Genomic DNA, 18,802 nt, shown 5'->3' with positions numbered 1-18,802 from the left:
ATGGGCAGCGGCGACCCCGGCCCGCACCGAGGGCAGCACCGGCAGGTACGTGCGGAAAGTTTGGGGAAGGGGAGCGCGAAGGGACCCCCGGGGCGGCTCCCGCCGCGCTGCCGAACGCCGTCGGGGCCCCGCGCCCCGGCCCGGTGCCGCTCCGAGGGGACGCTGAACCCCGGAGAGGGAGTCGGGGTCGGGGGAGCCGCAGGGGTCGGTGTTGCCAGCGGGCAGCGGCGGCACCAGGATGCCGGTTCGGGGCTCCCGGCTCGGCCCGGCCGCCGCACGTCGCTGCCCGGTCCCCGCGTGTCCCAGTCCCGTGTCGCCTCCCGGGGCTCCCCGGAGCCCGTGCGGGGCTCGGGAGGGTCCCCGCGGTGAGTTTCTCGCGGCCGGCGCTGCCCTGAGCCCCGAGCCCCGTTAGCGGTGGCTCCGGCAGCAGCGGCGCCCCCGGTCCCTGCCCGCCCTGTGGCGGGGGATCTGCCGCGGAGGGGGCTCGGACCCGGCGGGGCCCGGTCCGACCACCGGCTGCGGGGGTGGGCTCTGGCCAGGGGGACTGTTCGCCCCGGTGAAACGGTTCTGCCCACCCTGCGAAACCGCTCGCCGTTCTGAGAGGCAAAACACCGCTGGAGAGACCCCAGGCTCTGCAGCCAAAGATGCTCCTTCTCCCTGGAAGGGGCCGTGAATCCCAACCGCTGCTGCCTTCGGTGCAAGCTGCCTGTGTGACCAAAGCCTCGGGCAGGACAGGATGGGATGGTGGCTTCCATCTTCCTCTGCTTCTTTCTTCTCTGCCATAGCTCCTCTAGTCCATTGCCTGGCTGGAGTGGGGAAGGGGCGCTGGGGTTCTGCTGCCTCGTGGGGTGGCTCGAGGGGCACAGGATGGGCACAGGATGGGCACAGGATAGGTGACCCCCTCACCCACGAGTGGAGGCTCAGTGGCCCAGAGGAGAGTGTGAGCTGTGCCAGTCCCATTCTGGAGTGGGGCAGGAGTTGGTCCATGCCGTGGTGCCGGGCAGGGAAGCAGGAGTCTCCTCCTCCTGCCCATCAGCCATCCCTTTTGCTGCAGTGCGAGGCTTGGGGGGCTGTTCAGTGTGTGGGTGCTCTTGCCCTGAGAGAGCTGATCTGCACTGGGGCACCCACACCCCAGCAAGGAGCCTGCACAGGTGAGATGCTGTAACTCCTGGGGAACAATCCTGGCACTGGATGAAGCAGAGGTTCTGGCTGTCAGCAGAGCTGACCTTCAAGATGCCAATGGCAGTGGCGTGGTGGGATCCACTGAGCGAGGGAGCAGGAACAGGCCCGTGCTTGGGTGGAATTAAAAACTCTTCCGCTCACCTTGGCTGGGAAGGAAATGCTGCAGACGCTGGAGGAATGAGCAAGAAGCTGGAAATAAATCAGCGTGGAGAAGAGGATGAGAGAGCACATTTGGGGGAAGGAGTCCTCTGCCTCTCTTTCTGCTCCCCTGACACCTCTTTGCCTGGCCAGAGGGTACATGCTTCCTGCTGCCCTCACAAACACATCTGTGGGGCTGGACTGCTGTCAGTGTGACCTGAGTAAGAGCTAAAATGAAGTGTGCAAAACGACTTGGCTCAACCTGGAGCTCTGGGGCTGGGCCAGGCTCCCCTGCAGTGGGGTTTTCCTTTCGGGGAGGAGCAGTACAGCCTTTGGGCAGCTCAGAGCGTGGCAGGGTGTGGGAGATGCTGCATGAAGCTCCCATCAGTGGTGCTCCAAGGGGCCATCCAGCTCCCTCAGTGCTGCCCCAGCTCTGTGACCACGGGAGCTCCAACTTCCCAGCTCTGCCTCTAACGGAGCATCCTCAGCGCTGCAGAGGGAGCAAGGATTGAGCCAGGCTGCTGGCCATACCAGAGCCTGTGCTGTGCCTTCCCAGGTGTTTCCTTGCTTGTCAGGATCTTCCAAGGAGGCACCAGCTTCTCTGGGAACCCAGTAGCCTCTCCACACCGCTGCCTTGGCTGTTGTGCAGCCCACGGAGCTGTGCCTGGGGGTGAGGGGAGGACACGTTCCCTTGGGCAGCACCTGCAGACACGGAGCAGGCAGAGAGCTCTGCAGGTCCAGCCCTTCTTTTGCATGGAGGGATCAGCCACTGCTGTCCTGAGGTTTTCCAGCTATGGACAGGGATGCTTAGGGTGGTCCCAGGCTGGGTGTGCAGCCCATCCCCGTGTCCTGCCCAGTGGGACATTTGCTTCAGGGAAATACTAAAATAAAATCACCCTCTGCAATGGGCAGCATAACATCCCCAGTGGTGTGGGAGGATTTCTGTGCCCGTGGGCTCTGGCCAGGTTTTTCTTTCTGCTCTGTGGCCGGGGTATGGAGCTGCCTGGCACTGCTGACCTTCAGGTTGTGCTCTGTTGGGTCAAAGCATCAAACAAAGGTGCCCAAGTTCCAAGAAATGCTGAAACAGCAGGAGTATGGAAATAGCTCTCGGAAAACTGGCAGGACTGTAGGGCCAGAGGTGCACAGAGGTTGACAGGGTTGGTGCTGCAGCAAGGAGGGTTCGTGTCACTCGGCACAGAACCCAGCCAATGCAGCAGCCTCCCCCACCTCTCTCTTTCTTCTTTTTGGGTGGAATTCTGCTAACTCTAATTATCCAGCTCACATGGACCTTTGCAAAAAATGCTCCAGACCGGCAGGACTTGGAGCATAATTTGGCATGACAGAGTCCCTCATTAGCACCATGGGGCGCCGGGCTGTGCTCCAGCGAGCTGCGCACGGAGCAGTCCTGGCTGGAGGGCTGCAGTTCCACGTGTGGATTTAATGAAGGAAGAGCAAAAAGTCCAGAGGTGCTGTGACAGGTGGAGTGGTCAGGGTCTGGGAGGACAGCATGGAGCTGCTCCCAGGATGTCTCTGTGTTGGGAGACCTCAATATGTCTCCGGTGTGGGTGGTGGCCCGTGCCCACGTGTGCCCATAAGGAGGGACATTGGCCCACACAAAGGAAATATCATCTCTTGCCACCCTGGTTACAAATGAGTTTGATCTTCTGAGAGATTTGGGCACTTGGCAGATACCTCGGGTCCCAGCCCAGACCTGAAAGGCAAAAGCATCTAAAAAATCTTAATGAAAAATCCCACAGAATTCCAAATGGAATGTAACAGAATGGAGAATATTGATACTTTCAATCAAAATTAAGTGCTTTGACGTGCCAGAACACCACTCTTTATTTCAAACTGACACTCCAGGATGAAAAATTTCAAGTCAGACCAAACATTTGTAGTTGGAATCTCACGACGCTGGGGGTTGACAACTGTCAAAACAGCAGCTTCTGCGGAGATGTGTTTTCTGACTGGAGTTTGGGCATGAGTGGGAGCCCTGAGTGCCTGTGCCAGGGTGGAACACTGGGATGGCACCTCTCAGCCTCGTGCTCCCCTGAGCCCCCTGTGCTCTCCCGGCCGCCGGAGCGGCTCCTTCCTCTCAGCACGACGGCTTCCCTTTGGAATGTGCTGTGGACACTGCAGGCTGCATTATTGATAATGTGATTTATTTATGCTTCCTTGGCTACAACAAACAGCTCAGCCTTTCCGAGCTAAATATAGTTTGCTCTGGGAGCGTGTCCCTGTCCTGTGTGGGATGGGAGCAGCCAGCGGGGCGCTTGGTTTTTGTCCAGCTGAGGGGTTTAGGGATATCCCCTGGAGACCTCACGTGGCCTGGAGGGTCCCATGGGCAGCAGCTGGGGCCAGGCTCTCCAGAGGGGCTCTGCTGTGGGCTGTGGGGCTCAAGGCTGTGCTCTCTGCATGAAGGGGCAGCCAGAGCTGGAGCAGCAGCCAGAAGAGAGGGGTCTCCTGGTGTGAGCCCGGCTGCTCCGCTGAAAGGCACGTGGGGTGTTGGTCGGGGACCCGCTGCCACAAGAAATGCAGAGGCTGGCTGGCAACCCTCACATCTGGGCTGCCAGATGTGCCCCAGGGTGGGGCAGGACAGCTGTGTGCACATCCCAGCTGGGGCACAGCTCCTCCCTGGTGCAGCGTGGCTGAGGGGGCTGCCCACAGGGTGGGGGGGCACACGCCCTGCTCCCGGCTGGATGCAGCGGAGCTGCCTCTGGATTCACATGGAGGGCTGAGCAGCTCCAGGAGAGCTGTTTACTTTGTCATTGAGCAAATAGTGCACGCTTTAAAGTGGCATCAATATTTACACAGTGGGCTGTTGTGTCTCCAAAGGAACTCCAACAGTGCTGGCTGTTGTGTGATCCCCCTCTGAGAAGCCTCATGCAGAGAAGACTCTGCTGGAGCGCCAGAGATCACCTAAATATGGGTTTACCTGAGGGAGTCTCACAGTCTCATCACATCACCTCAAGGTTTTCTTGCGTATTGGTCCATCCTGGGTTCATTCTGGCAACAGAGGGGCTGGAGCAGGATAAGTCCCTTGTCACCCAGTGGGCAGGGATGGAGCCAGGACAGTGAGCAAGATGCTCCCAGTCACTCTCCAGTTTGCTCCTGGCCAAGCCAACAATCCCACAGCATTAATTAGGAGCATTTCCTTACCTCTAAATTATTTTTTAGCATAAAATATGTGTTTTTGTCAAAATACCTTTCCTTTTTTTTTCTGGGCAAATGTCAGCATTTTTGATGACATTTTCAGATTTTTTTTTTCCAGATGGGAGAATCAAAGTGGAAAATATCACTTTAAATCAACAATTTAGAATGAAGCATTTTTCATTTTGAAATGTCAGTTTAAAACAGGACAATTCATTTTGAAACGCTTCAAAACAAGAAATGCCCTTTTTACCACCTCGAATCACTTTGTTTTGATTAAAAATGTCAGCGCTTTGTGTTCTGGCTCTTCATTAGAGCTACTGTTTCACTGTCTCATGGTCCAGAGCGGACAGAAATTTAGAAGATGGTTCAAAAATGAAGATTTCTTCCCTCAGAGGTGTGGGTTTGTCTGCTGTACTGCTAGGACCCTGTGCTGCCCATGGAGGGGACTGTGGGTGCGAGGTTGGCACAGGGCAGGGGCTGCTGGTCCTGGCAGCTCTCCCCAGGCTGAGCATCATCCCCTTCATGTTATGAGTTATGAACTAAAGTTTTATAGGGGACTCAGTTTGCTCTGGACCTGGTTAGACCCCAGCAGGTGATAACCAAGGCCACGAGGTCACCACATCACTTGGCAGACGCCGAGCGGTGACGTCGCTGTCAAGTGCTTCTGCCTGTGGAGCCCCAGAGCTGTTCCCACCTGCAGGGCTGTGGCTGTAAATAGTGCAGAAAACATATTTAGAGCAGTCGACAGTAAAATACCAACTCTTTGGGGATTTACATTTTTCCCTAAGGGCTCCAGATGATGTAAAACTCGGCTCCTTCCCGGCAGGAAGGAGGAGGGGGTGCCCTGGTGTGCACAGAGGTGCCAAGGGAGGTTATTGGTGTGTCCAGAGGTAATGGATGCAGTGTGAGTGTGTGGTTGCATGAACTTGGCAGCTGTGCTGAGAGGAGAAACAGCCCCAGAAGAAAATGATGTGCTGGGAGGGGAGAGCACTGGGCTGCAGGTTCTGGAGCTGCTGCGGGCTGTGTGTATCCAACCAGGCATCAGCTGCCCTATTTCTCAGATGCCTGAGTGATGCTGACCCCAGGAGATCCAGCGTGATCAGTCCATCCATCTGTCTGTCAGCAAGTGGTTTGCAAGTGCCAAACCTTGGGCGTCCCTGCAAGGGACCTCGGTGACACGAGGGCAGTGTGGGTGTGTAACCAGGCACAGAAAAGGCGGAGCCTGGAACTGCTCGCTGCGGATTTACTCTGGCTCTTCCCACACACTCGGGGTCTGTGTGTAGTGTTTGTCATCTGCGTTAATAACCTACTACAAAGGGCCTGGTTTTGTGCTTTCAGCAGTCAAAACCTGGAGCAGCTCTGCTGCAGTGGATGGGTTCAGAGGGGTGAGCAGGGTTAGGGGCTGGGCTCCTGAGAGATTTCGGTGCGTGTGATGGCCACCCAGGAGTGTGTTTGTTGAAGTGGGGCTGGCCAAGCCCAAGGTGTCCCCAGCCACTCCCAGGGACACGGTGGCTCCCACTGACAGCAAGTATCACTGCCCATGTCCTTCTTTCTCCTTTCAGATGCGCTGATGTCTGCCCCTTGCCAAGAGCTGACCCACCTGAGGTTGGCAGATGCGCAGATGTGAGCGTGAATCCCCAGTAAAAGGTAACTATCACTCACCTGTGCTATTGCTGGTGGGGTTTCTCTCTGTCCTGCTGCAGTGGCCTGGGCTGCTGATGAAATTGGAGCCCACTTGAGGGTGGTGGGTGAATCCCTTCCTCTCCCAGGGCTGTGTCCCCACAGCCAGGACACCCCAGTCCCTGCATGTTCAGTGGCTGCACCGCTGTGTGCATCAGTGTTGATGAGTGGGGCTGCACCTCCCAGCCCTCCTCACCCCTCTGCCTCCACATATCTCTTCTTCTTTTCGGTAGAATGAGTGAGAGAGACATACAGAGCCTGAGCAAATGGGTTTTCGTGCTCACTCTCTGCCTTACCACACTGTGGGGACGACTGACACTGGCCTCCACCCATCATCACAGAAGCCATTCAGGTAGGGGAGCGACGTGGGATTTGCACTTGGAGTGCCTGTGTGTGCAGGAAACTCCCTGGGCTGCTCCTTGGAGACAGGCAGGAACATGGAGCCATAGGCCAGTAAAGCTGCTCCTTGGAGTTGGAACTTGTGGATACCCAATATGAGGCATTTAAAACCTGTGGCTTGGTGAGTCTGGCTGGTCTGAGGAGCTGAAAAGCGAATTGCTTCATGTCTGAGGAGCTGAAAAGTGAATTGCTTCATGTCTGTAGCAAAATCTGAGACACACAGGATGACCCATGGGTACATCTGATACATCTGTGTACTCAGGTGATTACCAAGGTAATTCTTGGTCTGTGAGCTGCAGATGTAAATCTTTCCATCCCAGTTGCAATGAGAGTCACAAACCCCACTTGTTATGCAGTGGACACTCTCCACCTCAGGCTTTTGTTAGAAATACAAATTTTCATCCCCCTAGTTGCAAAGATCATCTTGAAAGTTGGAACAAGTATAAAGTGATGTAGGACTGAAAGTCTTGCTGGAAAGCATCGTCTTGGCTCTGCAATGTTCATTTGTTATTCCCAGCTGTGGATCTGAGATTCTCTTTCTGTGTGTGTCTGTTGGAATGCTCCTCTGTGCCATGGATGTGACTTTTTGGAGGGGTTGTGTGAACCTGTGGTTGATGTTTGTGTGTTGAGAAGGGAAGCAGCTGAGGAGTCGTGCTCAGCCCTTTGTGCCCATCCTGCCTGATGCAGGAGCCTGATGGGCCATGCCAGGGGGGTGACCCAGTGGTCCAGGGCTGGAGATTCCTTGGGTGTATGGTGGGAGGACGTGTGGGTGGGTGGGCACTGGTGTCACTGGTGCTACTGGTGTTACTGGCAGGGCTGTGCAGTTGGGCAGCAGAGACAAACACTTGGAGTGATCCTGGGGCACGTGCTGTCTGCCTCTTGTGCCTCTGTCTGGAAAGGGCATTTAAGGGTTAATTTGAAACCACTCGTGCTCTTGATTGACCCCACACCTAACCCTGTCCTATTTCTGTCATTTTTGCCTGACAGTTAAAGCAGTTCTAATCCTGTAATCCCCAACCACGTTGTTTAAAACCAAAACGCCTCTTCCAGAGTGACTCCCTCACCCGGCCAGGCAGCAGATACCTGCCTTTCCCTCCTCCTAACCCCGGCTGCCCCATCCCTGGAAGTGTTCAAGGCCAGGTTGGACAGGGCTCTGAACAACCTGGTCTAGTGGAAGGTGTCCCTGCCCATGGCAGGAGGTGGAACAAGATGAGGTTTAATGCCCCTTCCAACTCAAACCACTCTGTGATTCTGATCTGGGAAAAACTAATTTTTTTTCTGGAATGACTTTACAGGACTGGCTCAGGACTCCCTGGGATACAGGCACTACTGACAGCCAGGTGGTCACCCAACATGCCCAATCCCAGTACCAGAGAATCCCACTCCACCACGGGATCAATATGCAGGGAGCTGCTTCTTCAGGGAAGAGTCAGAACTGGCATTAATAAAGCAGCTACTCACCCAGGTTTGAAGTGCAGATGCCCAAGTGTACTGCTGGGGTGTGAATTATGTATAAATCTCACTCGTCCATGAACAGCCAGGCTCAGGGACTCACGTGCCAGCAGGCAGAGAGCTGGGGAATTTTCACTCACACAGACTTAACCACAGTGGACCAAACCTTGTACTTTTTATTCAGGAAAATTCTAATCCACAGCAAGGAGAGCAGACCAGGAGCAAGCACTTAAAATTTTGACCCCACTCTGTGTCTGTATGAACACAGTTTCTCTCTGCCCATCCTGCTTTCCTGGCACTGTAAGAACCTTCCATGGCTGCCTCCTCCCCTGGGCTGTGTTTCCATGGGCTCAAACCAGGAATTCTTGCTCTGCTTGCCAAGTTCATGGCCTTTCTTTTCCAGTTTTTTTTTTCTTTTCCTGTGCTTTTGCTTCATTTGGGACAGTTTTGGAGAATGTTATGTTTGAAACACACTTCCATAATGCTGCATCCTCGGTGGCAGTGACATTTGTGTCCAAGGAAGCTGCAGTTCTGTTTCTGTGTGGAATTGAACAGGAATAGCTGTGTCACCAATGCCTTAAACCCCCAGAGTCAGAGGTGCTGATGGACACACATATCAAGAGCTTTCAGCCCACTAGAGCATTGACTTTATTCACAGCTAAAACCACTTAAAATGAGCAATAATAGAGGAAGGGCTTTAATTGTTACCCCAAGGTTTCAGAGCCCAGAAAACGTACGAATTTCTTGAACAGAGAGCCCACGTGCAGACCCTCTGTTTGCCACCACATTTGGGCTGTGGCAGTTAGGTCTGATTGTAGAATTATGGAATACCCTGACTTGGAAGAGACCCACAGGCACCAAATCCAACTCTTGGCCCTGCACAGGACAGCCTCAAAATCCCACCGTGTGCCTGAGATCCCCTGTGCCCACCCAGCAGGTGGGGATGCTGCTGGGTCCAAGCAGAGCAGTGCTTCCTGGGGAGTGTGGTTGGATCTAAAGAGCCACATGAACCAAGCACAGTCATTTGGAAATGGAATAGGAGACTCCTCAGTGAGGAGTGATTCACCAGCAGTTTAATCCCCCGTGTAACCTGGCGAGGTCTCTGTGATGAGCAAGGCTGGGATGTCTGGCTCCAGCTCCCACAGAGGTGGCCCCAGCACTTCCTACTAAACCCCTCTAAAACTGATAATCAAAGTGCTGTCTCTGCTTTCATCTATGTTCATTGCTCAGTTTGGAGCAGAAGTAAAGGCATTCAGTCAGCTTTTGGGAAATGAGGTTTTCTGGATGAAAGAAGAGCACCAGTTTCTGATTAGGTTGTAAGGGGGATTTTACTGGTCAGCGCTGCTCAGAGCAAAGGCAGCAGCTCTGTGGCTTTTACTTATGAGATGCTTCACTTGGAGAAGCCTTGGTTCCTCTGTCCCATGCAGCCTTAACATGAAGGTGGAATATTGTCCTAATTCACCCTTTCTAGACAAGGTGGGTGTGGGAGCATCGTTCAGCACCAGGGGGATGGGTGGTTGTGTGTCGGGAGCTGCATCCCCAGCTGCAGGGTGTCCTTGTCACACAGTGTCAGAACACTCTCAGCTGTTCTCAACACAGCCCAGGAGTTTGGGTTTCTGCTTGCAAGTGTGAAGTGATGGGATGTGCACGAGAAGTTCATGGGTGTGCACACGCTCACACATGTGATGAGGGGGGACGGAGTGTGATGAGTGACAAGAGTAAAAAAATCCCAACAGAAATGTGGTGATAATGAGCAATAAAAACAAGGCTGCTTCTCTCCAAAGCCCTCTTAAATAATACATGCATCTAAGGCAGTAGTGATTTTAAGGCTTTAATTATTTAGTGAATATTAGTAGTAGAGTTGTTGCAGGATGAGGAGCACAGATCACTCACACCGCTGGCTGCCCCGGTCTGCCCGTGATCTGCTCCATTCCTGGTGCCCCCAGGGCTGTGCCACCCTTGAGCAGAGCCCACCAGGGACAGGATCCTCTGCCTCCCTCCAGGTCCTGCCTCTCCCTGCTTCTCAGCCCCCCCGGGACACCCAAACCCCTTTAACAGCATTTCAGTGCCCAGGAGAACCATATCGTAGAATCACAGAATGGTTTGGGTTGGAAGGGACATGAAAATTCATATTGTTCCGTCCCCTGCCACGGGCAGGGACACCTTCCAATAGACCAGGTTGCCCCAAGCCCTGTCCAGCCTGGCCTTGGACACTTCCAGGAGGAGGGGGTTTGACACAGGGGTTTGGGTATTGCCTGGCACTCACATGCATCCAACTTCCCTTCATTTTGCAGCTCTCTACCAGCAAGCAGAGCAGTGTTTTAAACTGAACATGTGGAGCTGTGCCCACGCTCCCTGAGACACTCAAAATGTGTCATTTGAGGTTATGCCATAAAAACCCATGTTCTGCAGCTCACTTAAAGGTCAGCCAGAGTAGGACACCATTTTTCTTTTATTTTTGCATGCAGGATTCAAAAGCCCTGCGCTCTTACGATTCTTTTATGGTTCCATGAGATAAGGTGTTTTTTTTTAAAAAAATGGTTCCAGTGGGGAAATACCAGTTAAATGGGAGGGAGAAGTGTGCCAGAAGCTCTGGAACTTATCCCAGGCTCTCTGGGGGTTTCCTGCTGTTGGTGTTAAACACACCATCCATCTGATCTGCGTTTTGTTCCAAGTTTCCCGCTGCTCAGCAAAAGGAGAGGCAGCTGCAGGGAGCTCTGGAGCCCATGGATCGCGCTGCTCGTGGGCTCAGCCCCTCTGCTTGTGCTTCCCGGGCGTGGGACATGAAAGCCCAGCGTGGCAGTGAAGCCCTCGGCGCTGCATTCCTGCTGGAATCCCTCGGCACGGGGCTGCTCAGCCCCTCTGCGACGAGGAGGCAGCAGCGTCTCTTGCTGCCATCCTGGGAATCACCGCATCTGAGGCAGAGGGAGCTGCCACCTCCCAAACCCCCGAGCCCGCTCGGCTCTCGGGGTCCGCGGCGCTGCGGACGAGGGGCAGGAAAGCGGGTGAATCTGGTGTGTAGGAGCTGAGGTGATTTGTGCCAGGTGGGATGGCTCTTCCCATGGGAATGTCGCCCCTGCTCAAATGCCCGGGAAGGGGATGCACCTTGCCCCGCTGCTGGGGCTGGCACCGGGAGAGGTCTGGGCAGGGCAAACTTCCAGTGTCACTGCGCCCCAGGGCAGGATGTTGGATGCTCACAAGGCAATGGAAAGGGCAATGGTTTTAAACTAAAAGATGAGATATTTACAGTAGATATCAGGAAGAAATTCTTCCCTGTGAGGGTGGAGAGGCCCTGGCACAGGTTGCCCAAAGAATCCATCCCTGGAAGTGTCCAAGGCCAGGTTGGACAGGGCTTGGAGCAACCTGGGCTAGTGGAAGGTGTCCCTGCCCATGGCAGGGGTGGAACGAGATGAGCTTTAGTGCCCCTTCCAATCCAAACCATTCTGTGATTCTACAATTCCAAGACCTTTAGGCAGATGGAAGTATTTCATGGCCTGAGAGAGGGATGGCTCCTACTGGTCCCCCAGCTCTGCCATCGGTAGTGCCCTTGCTGGGGGCTGTGCATGCCCCAGGGAGGCTGTGGGGCTGTGCCAGGGCAATGGGGTGCCCGCCCCAGGCAGGGTGCTCCGTATGGGCAGCCCTTCCCTGGCAGAGGCTCCAAGCCTGTGAGTCTGGCACCACCATGCCCCATGCTCAGCCAGCTGCAGTGAGGCAGAGGAGAGGAAAATTTCTCTTTATCTCTGAGCTGCACCTTTTTGAGCAAATTAAAAGGGCTTTGGCACGTTCGCAAACTCCTATTGCGTGGCTGTAATGAGCGATTTCTCAGTTCTGCCTGGCTCTCCCCCAGCTGAACCTTTTTAAATTAGCTGAAAATGAGCAGCCGGAGAGCAGGAGTGCGAGGGAGCAGAGGGGTCGCCTGGGCAGCCCTCCTGGGAAGAGCTCTGCTAATGAAGCTTTTCTAAAAACGAGTCAAAACCACAACTCCGTGTGAGCACTGAGGCTGGAGGGTGTAAAATGCCCTGGTGGGGTGTGCAGGGTAGGACAGTGACTCCTTGTGGTCCCGGACCACAGCGTGGTGGGAATGTGGGCTCACAGGCAGCCAGAGCCAAGGATCTCTGTTTCTACCTCAGATTATTTGAAAAATCCCATGAAGCGTAAAAACAAAGCATAACAGTCACGTTTGTTCATTAATGAGTTGCTTTCCTTCTCACTTCCACCGAGGTCTACCATTTCTGCATGCAAAAAGAATGGAATTTATTATTAAAGCTGAGTTGTTATGGCATTTCAAAGGGAAGATAAAATTTATGGCCAGAGATGCTATTACAAAATATTCCAGGATAGATAATTGTGTAATTATTATGGGCATAAATGAAAGCGATGGTGCATTAAAAGCAAATGACCGTGAAATAACAATAAATAAAGAAAATTAAAGCTGTGGTGATTGCGTGGCCTGTCCTGCCCGTGTGCTGGGGGGGGCAGGGCACAGAGGTGTGTCTGGGGGCAGCTCCTCACATCCTGCCCTTCATCTCCCACCTGGCACTTGGACACGGTGGGAACAGGAGAAGGGCAAGGAATGCTTTGGCTGGAAGCTGGCACAGCTATTGTAAGCCAGGAGGTTGCACCTGGACAATCATCTCCCAGTAGGGATTTCAAAACATGGCTACAAGGCAAAGGGATTTCCTTCAGTCCCAAGGGGAGAGATCCCATTTCCCTCAGCTTTCCCTGGGGAGGTGAAGTGTCTGCATTCCAAGAGCTCCTGGAAGCCGGGCAGTGTTTGCTGGTGACAGGGATGTGATGGGCACCCACGGGGGCACTTGCTGTGACACAGGTCAGCTGCCCCTGATCCCCCTCACTTTATGTGCCTGGGGATGGCTGGGACCCCCAGCAGGACCCTCCAACAGTGGCCAGGGGTGAAGCTGAGGCTGGATGGACAGGCTGAGGCTGGCAAACACAGGATGGGTTGGAGTGACTGCTGGAGCCGAGCGTGCTGGGAAAGGGCAGAGAGTGGGCTTGTGCTCACTGGTACCTGTGCCAGCAGCACCAGCATCAGGACACTTCACTCCTTCCGTGCTCATTAAGCAGGACCTGCAGGGATCTCTGGGGTCATGGGAATGAAATCTCTCCATCCCTGTTTGGCTGATTTGCATTGTGCCTGTGTGGGCCTTGCCTGTCCTGCTTGCACTGCTTCCCAAGCCTTTCCTCCAGTGGCTCTCCTGGGGGGTCATGCCTGCACTCTGGGATGTGGAAGGTGTCCTGAGGGTGTGGAGCAGCCAGGTCTGACGCCCTGACACCTGTTCACCTGCATTCATTTTGGGATGCCACGCTGCAGGGATGCAGCTTCCCCATCATCCACCCAGCCCGGCTCCCGCTGGCTACGGAATAAAACCCTGTTCCTGGTGACCCAGGGGATGTCCCTGCCTGGCTCTGCACTGCTCCTCCAGCGCTCATTAAGCAGGGCCTGCAGGGATCTCTGGGGTCATGGGAATGAAATCTCTCCAGCCCTGTTGGGCTGATTTGCATTGTGCCTGTGTGGGCCATTACTCAGCCAAGGCATTGATTCGTGATGCTGACCAGCTCGAAACCCCCATCCCAGAGGTGATCAGCCAGCTCAGTAGTTTTCTTTCTTCCTTAATATTTTGATGGCAGCGGGAGTGGGGAGCAGCCCAGCAGAGCAGCCTGTGTTGCTGATGAACACCGTGACATTTGTCTGTCACTGCAGGGTAGAAACACCATCCTGATCCTTCCTCCTCCACCCAGAGGATGGTGGGTGATGACGAGACAGAGGTGTTGGTTGTAGTTGGAGGGTCAGAGGTGGTGGTGCTCTGCTTGAAGCCAAAAGCAGCAGAACACACCATCTCCTCTTGTAGAGCAAAGTGCATCTCATTATCAGCTGCAATTAGCTAACGTGCTCATTAGTTTCAATAAAGCTCTTGGCTTGGCCGTGGCAAGAGGGGATGAATTTTGGTGAGTAAGAGTGGGTGTGAGGGCTGTTAGGAGTGAGAGCTCAGATGCAGGAGGTGTGGGGCAGGACCAGTGCTTCTCCTTAGGGGTGGGCTGGGGAGATGCTGTGCCCAGTGCCTGTGTGCCACCAGCAGCCCCAGGGAGATTCCAGAGGCTGGGACAGCGCTGCCCACGCCGGTCTCTCCTGGTGCCTCAGTCACGGCATGCACTGGCAGCACTGCCTGGGGGGGTGGGCAGGAGGTGTCCTGGGGTCTCCAGGGCCTGACAGTGGCTGTTTCTCCTCCCTCAGTGCACGTGGAGCCCGGCACGTGTGAAGTGATCGCAGCTCACCGGTGCTGCAACAAGAACAAGATCGAGGAGCGCTCGCAGACGGTGAAATGCTCCTGCTTCCCGGGGCAGGTGGCAGGGACGACACGGGCAGCTCCCTCCTGCGTGGATGGTGAGTACCCCATGGCCACAGCCCCATCCCATACAACTCCTGACTGCATCCTCCTGGACTGTCAGGCTGCCGTGGAGCTTCCATGGTGCTGGGATTAACAGATGGGACCTGCCCAGGGATCCTTCAGCAGAGCAGTGGGGAAGAGGGAGCACCTTGGAGACATTCTCTGTCGGTGTGGCTGTGTTGCCCCAGACTGGGTGCTGGGGGGGGTTATGGTGCTCCAGGATCTCTGCACTGGGACCAGGCGCTGCAGCATCGATCCCTCCATGTCTCCTCACTGTGCTGCCACAGCCAGAGGCAGGGATGTGACTCCAGCTGTGCAGCACCATCACCTGCGAGAAGCACTAAGCAAAACTCAAGCTGTGCATGTTTTATTGAATGCCATCACATGCCATCACCGTCAGGAGCAGCAGCAGCTCCTGCCAGGGCGGTATTGACTCCCTTGGCAGCTGGTGCCCTATGAGTGCACTTGTGTGCAACACCAGGAAGTGACAGGATGAGTTGACAGGGAAGGTTCTTGTTATCCCCAACAGCTCAAGTGTCCTTATTCCCAAATATAGGGGAGCCCGCTCTGGGTGGAGGCATGAATTGCAAGAGCCTGACAGATCAGAGTGGCAGGAGACAGTCCCTTTGCTCTGTAGGTGGAGCCTAAATTGGGTGTTTGAACAGCACTGCTCTCACTGGGAGTGAGGATAAGGCTTTTTACCTGGGGTGGTGAGAGAAAACAGGGTGTTCCCGAGGCAGGTGGAGCAGTTGGGTCAGGCAAGGCCAGGACGTGACGAGAAGCTCCTTGACCAAGGCTCCTCGACCTGAGCTGTGCTGGAGAGAGGGGCTGCACCTCCTGCCATCACCCAAAGCTGGGCAGGGCTGGCCCCTCACACCCCGGGTCACAGCCCAGCCACTGACCCCTCCTCTCCCCCAGCCTCCATCGTGCTGCAGAAGTGGTGGTGCCAGATGGAGCCGTGCCTGGACGGGGAGGAGTGCAAGGTGCTGCCCGACCTCTCGGGCTGGAGCTGCAGCAGCGGCAACAAGGTGAAGACGACCAAGGTACGTCCCAGGCGGGTGGGGGGAGAGCCTGGCTGTGCCTTCCCCAGCCTGGGGCAAGCAAAACCCAGGAAAGCATCCCCAGAAGAGTTCTCTGTGGAGAGCTGTGGCTCCTCCAGGGCAGGCACTCTTTGGTATGGGTGCAAAGCAGAGCAGAGGATCTGGGCTGTGTGGTTGTCACCAGTGCTGGAGGGGCTCCCACAGCCCTGAGTGGGTCCCACGGCTTTGCCAGTTCATAATTCCCACTGGGAAGCTCGGTGAGGAGGATGTTGGGTGCCTCAGCCCTTGATCAGACATATGGGGGTGTCTCCACCATCCCAGGATGTCCTGGTTGCTCCCCAGCATCTCCCACTGCTCCGGGGCAACACATTGCTCATCCCACCCCAGTGGCACAGCCCTGAATCTGTCCCCACTCCCTGTCTGAGGCAATCATCTGTGACAGAGCACTACATGATTATTATTTTCATGGCTTGCTGAATGCCCCAAAGAACAAGGTGTAATTAAAATTTTATCAAACTCATTAGTAATTACATATATGCCATGGTTAATCAGTTGCATAATTTTGTAATCATTGTTCCTAGTGTTGAGTGTAATTATTCCTTATGCTTTCGTTTTCCTCGCCCCACATCCCCTGCCATAAAATTATCGTATTAAGCAATGTTGAGGTTTTTTTCATTACTGCTGTTATTTTATTGCACAGAAAGCACTTTCATGCTCAAGTGTTTTTATGGGCATCCAAGAAGGTTCCTCCAGCCCCGTGCATCCATCACTGACCAGTAACTGCAGCACTACATTGAGCTCGTTGTCTTTTTCCCATTTTACTGTTGTTTGGTTGGTTTCCCCCAGCTGTTAACTTAGCCCAAAGCCTCTGCTCTGGATTTGCTGTCCTGGGCTCTCACTGGGACCACTCCTGATCCACTCTGGAGCTTCTGCTCTCCTCCCTCAGCCAGCAGAGCCCTCCATGGCCATCCTCCCATCACCCCTTTTGGGCCCCGTGTCCTCCCTTAGGGAGGGAGCAGTTTGGAAACGCAGACCTGTGTTTTCAAAGGGACTTTGGGTGACTTCAGTGACTTTGGAATGGTGCCAAGGGGCTGGATTTGCACCTTACAGTCCCCTCTGCAGACAGACCCCAGTGGGAGCTGCAGCCAGAGCATGGGGCGCACAAACAATCCGTAAGGTGACATTTGGAACAACCACCCCGCTAAATGAACGTAAAGATCAAATCTTATTTTCACCTCTTAAGGCTGTTTGGTGGCAATTCTTGGGTGAGGAGCCAGCTGGATGTGTTGGGTGACTTCTCCTGCTCTCCACAGGTCACTCGATAGCCCCCGTGCAGCGCGGCAGTGACTGACCAGCCTCGGCGTGGGTCCTGGTGCTCCTGTGAGCAGCAGGATGTGTCCTGGTGCCCGTGGAGGTGGGATGATCCAGGGCTGCCATCCTGTGCCCGCTGGCAGGACCGTGACAGGTACCACTGGATCAGAGCATCCGCTGAGCCCCGGCTGCCCCGGGGGCTGCAGGCAGGGACCCCAGCACGGCTGCCAGACTCCTATCGCTCCACGGTCCCCTCCTCCTCTGTGGACACGTTCACCAACCAAGAAATGGGCTTGTTTTCCAATCCTCTTAAATCAAATACTCCAGCCATGTAAGAGCTGTTGACCATACAGGGACAGACAGGCAGCGGGCCCCCAAAATGGGCTTTATTCTGAATAGCTGAAATCATTGCTGTGAGTCGCCTTTCCCCATCTCCCAAGATGCTGAATCCGAGTTGCTGTCAGGAATTAGGAAGCCAATGGTTGTGTGAGATCCTCCTCCACGTGGCTCCCAGCTCCTGGCCCAGGGGGTTCCCAGGAGCAGGCCCTGAGCTCCAGCCTGATCCTAAGTCACTGGGGACTGCTCTGCCCTCGGAGCACTGGGCTCTCCCTGCCCCACCACCTGCCTGTGGCAGATGTGGCAGGGTGGCCAGGGGGTGTGTGACACCCCGTCAGTACCCTGGGGATGGTGAGATGTCTCCATGGCGCATGCTGCTGGTTTCTCCTTCCTCGGTAATTGCATTAATCAGGCTGCAAATTTAATGTTTTCCACCGTGCAAGTCCCAGGCACCGAGTTTCTGCTTGTGTTTGCAATCGAATTCCGGAGTCGTGTGCGGGGGAGCCCTCTCTGCCTGCAGATGCCCAGCCAGGGCCCCAGACCCAGCCAGGTTTTATTGCATTAGTCCAAAATAAAGGAAAATGTACCATCTCCTGGCCCTGAGCTCGTGACCTTCTCCAGGACACACCATTTCCCGTGGTGCAGCAGCTCGAGGGGGAGAGGACACGAGCTCTGTGCCCCCAGTGTCAGCAGGGCTGGGGACCCCAGGACTGTGGGGTGTGGGGTCAACACCTCCAGCCCTGATCTGTGGCCCATGCAGGGACAAGCTGGCTCAGGAGGGGTTGGACATGTTGTGGGAGGCCATGGCACTGCCAGGGTCACTGGTGTGTGGTGCAGCCTCCTGCCACGGGTGGGACTCGTTATTGGGACGTTTTTGTAACGGGGTATGTAGTACCCGCTCCAGATGTGATGTATATACCAGAATGTGAAATAATAAATTCATTTTAATCTCTGCAAAGGATCTTTTCACTCAGCAGCTAAGGGAGGCTCTGGGAGAGCTTCTCATGTCGACTGGATCTGAGGCAGAGGTGCTGGGGACTCTGCCCTGACCGTTCCAATCCCAACCAGTTCACGCAATGATGGCTCTGGAGAAGAGCTGGAGGACTGTTGTGGCCAGCAAAAGGTTGATTGGGTTATAGTGATCCTAGAGAAAAGAGCATTAATTTCTCCAGGATGACCTGCTGAGAGCTTCTCTCGTCCTGCTCCTTCTCCTTGGTGTGGCAGCTCCCACTGCTGCAGTGCCATGTCCCCACAGATGCCACCCCTACCCAGGCCCAGACTGTGTTTGTGAGGTCCCCACCTGGAGTCCTGTCCCTTCCAAGAACCCAGGCTGTTGAATGCAGAGTGGAAATCTGTTATTTCCAGTAGCAAACACCGGGCTGCAGCTGGGAGCATCCCTGCTTGGCTGAGCATTTCCATAGTTGGCTCATAATGTGAAGGATCCACTCTGCGGAAGCGTCGAGCGTGACTCCTACATTGATATAGAAACATTTTATTGCCTGCATAATAGCCACCCTCAACGCTGATTTTTCACTTACTGCAATCCAGAGTTTAGTGAGGAAATAGCCCCTTGGTGTCTCTGCTGAGTGCTGACCTCGCTGCTATCACGCCATCAGAGTACACAAATAAGGAAAATCGCTGCTCCCCTCCTGGCAGGTAAATGCTTTTCAGAGGAAAGCGCTGCAGCCTGCAGGACTGCTGGGGTTG

General features: G+C 54.8%; 1 protein-coding gene across 1 annotated transcript; it reads left to right on the top strand.

Moving 5' to 3' along the window:
* FAM19A3 (family with sequence similarity 19 member A3, C-C motif chemokine like) lies at positions 1 to 18,053 on the top strand. The gene is made up of 6 exons (XM_027695427.1): positions 1 to 45; positions 6,036 to 6,120; positions 6,387 to 6,505; positions 14,255 to 14,404; positions 15,327 to 15,451; positions 16,762 to 18,053. The coding sequence occupies exons 3-6, from the start codon at positions 6,388 to 6,390 to the stop codon at positions 16,771 to 16,773; spliced, it is 405 nt and encodes a 134-aa protein (XP_027551228.1). The 5' UTR covers positions 1 to 45; positions 6,036 to 6,120; position 6,387; the 3' UTR covers positions 16,774 to 18,053.
* The last annotated feature ends 749 nt before the right edge of the window (positions 18,054 to 18,802 follow it).

This window comes from Neopelma chrysocephalum, unplaced genomic scaffold (genome assembly GCF_003984885.1).
Source record: "Neopelma chrysocephalum unplaced genomic scaffold, ASM398488v2 Primary Assembly neopelma1_100, whole genome shotgun sequence".
In the NCBI taxonomy this organism is placed as follows: Eukaryota; Metazoa; Chordata; class Aves; order Passeriformes; family Pipridae; genus Neopelma; species Neopelma chrysocephalum.
Note: the sequence above shows the minus strand (reverse complement) of the source record. Positions and strands in the feature narration are given on the sequence as shown.

Coding starts and splice junctions, on each gene's coding strand:
- FAM19A3 (XM_027695427.1), top strand. CDS start 6,388: ATGAGTGAGAGAGACATACAGAGCCTGAGCAAATGGGTTTTCGTGCTC. Junction 6,506..14,254: donor TCATCACAGAAGCCATTCAG/GTAGGGGAGCGA, acceptor CTCCTCCCTCAG/TGCACGTGGAGCCCGGCACG. Junction 14,405..15,326: donor AGCTCCCTCCTGCGTGGATG/GTGAGTACCCCA, acceptor CCTCTCCCCCAG/CCTCCATCGTGCTGCAGAAG.